The sequence below is a fragment of the Alexandromys fortis genome, unplaced genomic scaffold, assembly GCF_014885135.2.
Source record: "Alexandromys fortis isolate MF-2015 unplaced genomic scaffold, M_Fortis_MF-2015_v1.1 scaffold_30, whole genome shotgun sequence".
NCBI lineage: Eukaryota > Metazoa > Chordata > Mammalia > Rodentia > Cricetidae > Alexandromys > Alexandromys fortis.
Window position 1 is genome coordinate 3,368,149 of NW_026067922.1, and position 8,289 is coordinate 3,376,437.

Sequence of the window (8,289 nt, forward strand, 5' to 3'; positions counted from 1 at the left end):
ATGTACTTGCTGGGATATTCCACAGGTGTCTCATGCACAAGCACCAACCACTTCCTACAACCTGGGGCTACTTCCTCATCCTCCCTTCCCACCAAATCTAGACCAAGGGCAGCAGTCTCAGGTTCCTTCACCCCATCTGCTAATGCCCACCTGCACAAAGGGCCTTTGATTCCTCCTCCTGAGTCTTTTCATCCCCAACCCCACTGTGTTCGTTCTTCTAAAAGCCTGTAAACAGGCATGCCACCTAAAATGTAACTGCTTCCCAATATTGTCCCGTCACTTTCCCCCAAATTATCCCTCCTGTGGGGTAATCTACCACATTTTTAGGGATAACTGATACATACTGGAATATCTGAATGGGCTGTTGGCAGCTGCTATATGTTCTGATTGGTTAGTGGCCATGTCATGTAGTTGCCAAATAGTCATAATATTCTCAACATTCCTAATGCTGTGATGCTTTAATACAGTCCCTTATGTGTGCTGACCCCCCAACCATAAAATTATTATCTTAAGTATAATGTTGCTACTGTTCTGGATCCTAGTGGAAGTATATGTGTTTTCCAGTGGTCTTAGCCTACCCCTGTGAAATGGTGGTTCAAAGTACAAATGCATCATGATCCACAGGTTACAATGGCTGCTCTTCCCTTGTTTTGTTTGGTTTGGTTTTTCGAGACAGGGTTTCTTTGTAGCTTTGGAGCCAGACCTGGAACTCACTCTTGTAGACCAGGCTGGCCTCAAACTGACAGAGATCCACCTGTTCCTGTGTCCCAAGTATTGGGATTAAAGGTGTGCGCCACCACCACCTGGCTGAGAATGCCTGCTCTTGATGCTGTTCCTTGCTTATGATTTAAGAAGCGTCCAAGCCAACATCAGGCTAGCCCAGCCTCTCTTTCCCTAAAGTGGGGCTTTTAATGGAGCCTACAGGCCCCACAGGTCCAGTGTTTTGGACTATAAATTTATTATTACCCCTAATATAATTTAATTTTCTTTCAATTATACAGACAGTCAGCTACCATATTACTAAAATACATATAATGAAATCATAGTAAACTTACTGTTGATGACTAAAAACTGAATTACACTTATTTCTACAAATCCACAGGAATAACTCTATTACTAGATACTTAATTTTAATTAATTTTCAAAAATGTGTGCCTTTGTCTATGTGTGTGTGTGTATGTGTATGTGTGTATGAGTGTGTGCCTGTGTCTATGCCTGTGTGTGTATGTGTGTGTGTACATGTGAGTAGAGGTGCCCACAGACGTCTGAGGCATCAGATCCCCCTGGACCTGGAGATACAGTGGTTCTGGGTTGCCTGGTGCAGATGTATAACTGAACTTGGGGCCTCTGCAAGAGCAGCACTCACTGCTAGCCAATGAGCTGTCTTGCTAGCACCTGTTATTATCCCTTGCTCTTCAATGTGCTGATAAAGATGCACATGGTACTATATCACAAATTAAATTGTAATGCATTCTTGATAACTGTATTTCAATATAATCTATATTCTACAACAGCTTCTTGATGGACCTGTCTTTCCACCCACCTACCTAGCACACATGCACTGATGGTTCAGCAGGGACTATGAACTGTGCTGCACACTCAGATGGAAACCACAGTTCCTTCCAGCAGGAAGGCTCATGTACACCTGTGTGACAATTGTGACATTCCAACTCCTACAGGAGCCATGAGGGCCACGTGAGCACTGCAGCTGGGGAAACGTCCTGGAGATGGCAGTGGGAGCCAAGTTTAAGGAAAGTGGAACTTAGCCAGGTGAGGAGGCAAGGTAACCTCTGACGCACCGTCATGCTACACTTTTTAGGAAAGAGCTATGATGCTGTATTTTCATCTGGAAAGAGAAGCAATTGCCTACGACAGGGAATGTGAATCAATACAGCTGTCCATTACTGGGCATAAATTCTCCAGATCGTCCAAGAAAGACTGTTGCCCTAGACCTTTCAGCGTTAATTGGTCACTTTCCCTAAACATATTAAATCACCTCTTTGTGTGAACAAGGAAACCAATGGCACAGAACCTGACTGTGACTTCAAAGCCGAAGCCAACTGCTCAGGGTAGAAGAAGGGCCCAGGAAGCTTTTGGTACGCTGTGGTAGAGAAACTGATTTTATGCTAGTTTTTAGTGGCCTCTTGGCTAGATGGTACACAAATACTCTTTATGTAATGGTTTTGATTGGAATAACTGAGACAAAGGGAAAGGTTTTTGCATTTATGATGGCTCAGAAACTTCACGCTGGGCAGTGTGAACAGGCACAGAGGTTCTGAGTACCTCTTCTCGGTGGAAACGGGGAGCGGCCATCCTTGAACACACACCTAAGGCAGAGGCATTTGCAAGGACAGGAACTGGGCTCTCAGCTTTGACTAAAACATCAGTTCTCAACCTGTGGGTTGTGGCACCTTTGGGGGTCAAAGGACCCTTTCACAGAGGTCACCTAAGACCACTGGAAAACACAGATTTACATTACAATTCATAACAGTGGCAAAATACAGTTATGAAGTAGCAATAAATTTTATGGTTGGGGGTTGCCACATCATGTATTATGGGGTAACATAATTAGGGAGGTTGAGAACCACTGAAATAAACAATCTCTGGACGAGGGGAGGCAATGCCCACCTTCCTAGGACTGTGTGCCTTAACTTCCCTTCTTTTCCTAAGCTGACAGGGACATATTGTTTTAAGTCACTTTATTAAAATTAAGTTGCAGCATGTTTCCTCCCTTTTTCCTTATGTAACACGAAGTGCCCATACATTTCCTGTCTCTGTATTCGCTTAGGAACGCTGAGGAACAGGGACGACCCTATCTGAGGGGAGAGCTGCTCTCTGGCTGGTGGAAGATGTCTCCGTGAACTGACTGAGACCGGAATGGAGCTGCACACGAGCAGGAAGAACAACACTGGACACACCTTAAATTCTCCCCTGCATTTGATGTTGTCGTCTTAGAAACACAATTATTCCCTGGAGTTGGCGAGCTCCATCCTGAGCCTGTGCTGATATTAACCTTGAAATGTTGACTGTCTAGCAGGCACTCCGGGTTTCTCTCGAGAAAGTGTCAGGAAACTTCCAGCCCTGCCACAGCTGCCACAAGCAGACCTCTACCTGGGAACGACTGCCCGTGCATGGGGGTTTAACTCAGCACAGGAGTGAGTTAGCGCCTTCCCTGACCTCTTCCTGACCACAGCACACAAACAGGATGCAGGAGTACTATTGTACAGCAGCTGACTTCCCCAGGGGGGAGGACCGCCTCTAACAGGTCAGTGTTGTCATTCCCAAGTGTGAATGTTGGAAGCATGTGTCTGCCAGACTTACTATAAAGCAGGACTTGAACTGTTTTTACAGACGTCCAACCTGGAGAAGCAAAACGCATCTTGAAAACAGACTTGCTTATAACTTAACTACAAAAAATAAATAAATAAATAAAATGTTGTTTTCTGGTCATTTCATACCCTCAGTGCTGGAGTATTTCAGAGCCCTGGACAGTAGCAGGTCCTCCTTGCCCAACCTGCTCCAGTCAGCGAGTGACAGCTGCCTCTTGATACAAATTTCTATCTATAGACAACTGCTGCTTAAGAAATACGATGGTCACTAATATGCTGATGATATGATGACGTAAGTATAATGACATAAACCAAACAGATCCTGGCATTTCCAGGTAAATATGTTTAACAAAATGAAATCTTTTCTAAGCAATGTATGTAACGCTTGCTTCCTGAAAACTGCCTCGGCGAGGGGTTGTAGAACTGAAAATCAACACTGTGAATGAGCTGCAGTCCGGTGTCTCAAAGTGTGGGAAGAGATTCTCAATGCAGTATTTCTACCCATCACCTGACAGCCTGCAGCTCGAACTGGTTACCTTAGGTAAAAGTTCCTTAATGGCTTCATCATCTCTCTTTTTCACTTGCATCATTTCTTGGCTCCCGAGGTAGACAGCATTCGCTTCATTGGAAACAAACAAACAAAGAAACAAACAGTTAAACATATAGACTATGCAGAAGAAACACAAACGTCAAATGAATTTTACCAAATTGATATGATTCCATTTCCTAGAGGCCACGCGCTATTTGACACCAGACACTGTGGGTCTAAAAGACGTGCATGAGCTCTCTGGCAGGCTCGCAAAGCCAAGGTGTGTTTTCAGAGCACTGTGTCACCAAGGTTCAGCTAACCCCGGGAGGGGCAGCCCACCCTTAAGTAAATTGTTTTTTAATAAAGTCTTTAAAGAGACAGAGTACAGACAGTCATAGATTAAAAAGAATAAAAGAAATAAGCCATGTAAAGATAGACTATACAGAGTCTGGATTATTAATATTATTGTGTTTTCTTTGAATATTTTTGACTGTGAAGGAGCTAAGTACAGAGAGACATTTCATTGTATGGGCTGTATATTATAAAAATATCTTGACTTCAAAGTTTGAGTCGATGCATATGTTGCTTTGGAAAAGATGTTCTTCTTTTGTCTCCACAGAGGATAAAAACCTGTGGATTCATTCCAGGCTAATATGATTTGATATACCACGACCCCCTGAAAGGTTGCCAAGAACACTGTCAAAAAATTACTTTGCCCAACTGCTGACTGAGATAAACCTAGCAAACAGGATATACTATAAAAGACCTGATTAACAACACCCCCAAACAGCAAAAAGCAATATGAACAAAACTATGCCCATATTCCCAAATATTGTTTATAATTGTTTGTTTACATTTAAAAGGGGTATACTATAGAGATGAATAATTTGCTTTGGTATAGATCTTGGTTTATTGATACAAATTTAAGTTAAATTTTGTTATACTGTATATGTATATTTCTGCTCTTGATTAAGGTATTGTGTTTGTGCAGTTCATTTAAAAATGTAATGTATAATTAAGAAATATAGGTAAATAGTCATCTATAATTGTCAAGCTTGTAGTCATATTACTTAGATTTTTTTAAATGTATAGAGAAATATTTCAGTTAAATAGGTATTCTTCAATCTTTCAGAGACCTTCATAATATGGCATTTAAAATGTTTAAGAACCTAAGACTTTTCATGACAATGAGACACATCTGCTTCTGGCTGTACCAAGCTACTTCAAGAGGATGATAGACATCCAAGAGGCTTCCTATGGAGTTTGCTAGCCATTTTGGGCAAGAAACTGCTCTTGCCTGGACTACTTTGATGGAGGTGGGTCTTATATCTTATCTGTTGCTTTCATTGGTTAACTAATAAAGGAAACTGCTTGGCCCTAATAGGACAGAAAATTAGGTAGGCGGAGCAGACAGAACAGAATTCTGAGAGAAAGAAGCCAAGTCAGTGAGTCGCCATGATTCTCCCACCCAACACAGACACAGGTTAAGATCTTCCCTGTAGCCTCGTGGGCTACACAGATTATTAGAATTGGGTTAGATCAATATGTAAGAGCTAGCCAATAAGAGGCTGGAACTAATGGGCCAGGCAGTGTTCAAAAGAATACAGTTTCCGTGTAATTATTTCAGGGCATAAGCTAGCCATACGGGAGCTGGAGCGGTCGGGTGCCAGGAACATAGCCCCGCCGCTCCACTCAACACTGCTTAACTGGACATGCAGGACCCTCAGAGAAATGACTGTTAAACTTGCCTAAAGGTGAAACAATCCTTCTGGATTCCTGCTACATAAAAGAGTCTATCAGACATCCTTCAAAATACAGAAGAAAGTGACTGACAAACTGCCAATATAGGTGGAACTGTCTTTGAAATTTCCTGCTTTGTGAAAAAGTATGCTGGATACTATTGGCCAGTAGGCTGAAGATGGATACCCCAATGATACAGAAAAACTTTGGGTGATTGTCCAGGTAGCGAGACGTCTCTGTCAGTTCTAGAGTTTTAGAAGTTGCTTACAATATACTTTCTGTTTACTTAGGTAATATTATATCCTTCTGGAGCCTTTGATGGAGTTGAAGAATTTATAGTTATAGTTTTCCTTAGTTATGAAAAAAGATAAAGTAGATATAAATATTATAAGTGTAATTCTTGTTTGATACCTGTTTTGTTATATGTACTTTTACTACGTTAAAGTTAAAACCTTCCTTTTTATTTAAACAAATAAGGGGAGGTGATGTGGGAATCCCCTCTGTGTGCTGTGATTACCATTAATGACTAAAGAAACTGCTTTGGACCTATAGCAAGGCAGAACTTAGGTTAGGTGGAGAAAACTGAACTGAATGCTGAGAGGATGCAGGCAGAGTTAGGGAGATGCCATGGAGCCACAGCCAGAGTCAGACATGTCAGAACTTTAGCCAGTAAGCCACAGCCATGTGGCGATACACAAATTAATAGAAATGGGTTAAATTAATATGTAAGAGTGAGCCAATAAGAAGTTAGAGCTAATGGGTCATACAGTAATTTAATTAATTCAGTTTCTGTGTGATTATTTTTGGCCTAAGCTAGCTGGGTGGCCGGGAACCAACAAGTACCTCCCTTTTACAACACACCCTGGCCAGTAAGGCCCCAAGATGCCAGGGCACCCTGGGGAATAAGAACAGAACCCACAGCCTTTGGGCAGTGAGAAGGGCTCCACTGTGTTCATCCCTGCATGGCAGCTGGGAAACTTCAAACAACCAAAGAGATAATTATAAAATTTACTTCATTGATTTCTCTTTTCTCAGAATCCCTGCTTTTCACTTCAACATCCGCTGTCTTGAAAACTTTTGCTTTTACATTTTATTTGTTTTCTCTGTTATTTTGGGCAAGAGGGCAAATGAAATCCTTTTTATTCATCTCAGAAGTGGAGGAGCTATGTGAAGTTATTGCCATTTGAAATGAAAATCCACTTGAGATTTTTCCCAATCGAGATATTTGGAAATAAGCAACTTATTTGGTTGCTACTTTTACAACTGGGAAGTCTTCATTAAGAGACAACACTTCCTGTTTCTGGAAACATCTGGAGACTGACGCATCTTAGCATCACGAGGAAGACTTTGTGGTTCTGTATTACAAATTAAATTCAGAGATTGTTTTTACCAACACTGGCTAATGTTTGGGTATTTCTAGCCTACAAGAATTTATTATAACAATACTGAATACAAGGTGCTGAGTCACACATTTAATGCTACAGAGCAGCAGAGGTCAAGTCACAAGTGTGACCTTGGGAGGCTCCTCCGTGGCTGCCCTGTGTTGGTCAGGCCTTCTCACAGCCACACGAGGTTTCATCAGTCATCACACATTCCCAGGTGGCCTTTCTGCCCTCCCCCACAGGCTGGATGGAGTGTTATCAAGATGGGGGTATCAGATCAAAGCTCCTATTCCTAGTAATCTATACTTTGTGGGCCAGGGACAGAGACTCCAGTGGTAATAACTTTGCTATGTAAGCCAAACTACCACAGGCTCAAAACCCAGCTATTTACTCTCTGAAAACACCCAAAAGATCAACCCCGTATCCTACCCTCCCTCCACTTGAAATCACCTCAGAGCCTGGTAGGTACCAGATAAGAGATCACCCAGAGACTTCAGAAAATATAACAGCCAATCCTAGATCTCTCCACCCAGGTGCCCAGCACCCCATAAAACAGGCTGTGGGTCCTCTGTCCTTTCTACCTCCTGACCTAATAAATAGGGTGCTTCCTTGTGGAGACCTATGGTGTGGCATGTCCCCCACTACTAGGAGCTGTAAGCAATAACCTCTCCTTTGAAAGGCAGCTGATTGCAAGTCTATCATAGCTGATGGAAACAGTTCTAACTGCGTTCTGCATCAGGGAGACAGGGCATCTGGGAGGGTGAATGCAGTGGCTGAGGTGGAGCAGAGGAGAGGAGAGGACTACAGTACCTGGAAGTTCCAGAGATCTACAAAGGGTATTCTTGAGATTTAACTGAGTACTGACCAGCATAGTCATGTGACAAATAGAATTCAGGGAAAGAAACTTCAGAAGGGATTGCCCTGGGTGGCAGCACTGAAATGATTGAATATTTTTGTGTATGACATTTCAGAGCCTATAAAAACAAAACTGTGGGCACAAACTAAAGGACACTGAAGGGCACCCCTATCTAGACAGGGCAGGATTTATAATCTACCCCTTGGACTAGCAAACTTCCTCCATGTGTTTCCATAAGATTTCTCCTGCAGCACAGACATTACATAATGCACAAACACTGCAAGGCAGCCTGCAAGTCCACCCAGCAAGTTAAAGGTCATCCTCTGAAGGGCAACTGGACACAGAGCAGGTCCCCAGTGGGAGGACGTAGCTGGACCACAAGCAGTACTGGGAATGATTTCTGACCTGAACATTTGCTAAGTCTCCTTAACCACACCACTGAGGCGGCCTTTA

At 42.6% G+C, this 8,289-nt stretch overlaps 1 protein-coding gene across 2 annotated transcripts in view; it reads right to left on the bottom strand.

Moving 5' to 3' along the window:
- LOC126501331 (lipid droplet-associated hydrolase-like) overlaps nucleotides 1–8,289 on the bottom strand; it is a 67,850-nt gene that overhangs the window by 3,033 nt on the left and 56,528 nt on the right. For both annotated transcript variants that reach the window (XM_050141939.1, XM_050141941.1), the window contains one exon: nucleotides 3,866–3,948. In XM_050141939.1, the coding sequence (XP_049997896.1) occupies nucleotides 3,866–3,948 (83 nt within the window). The remainder of the gene's footprint in view (nucleotides 1–3,865; nucleotides 3,949–8,289) is intronic.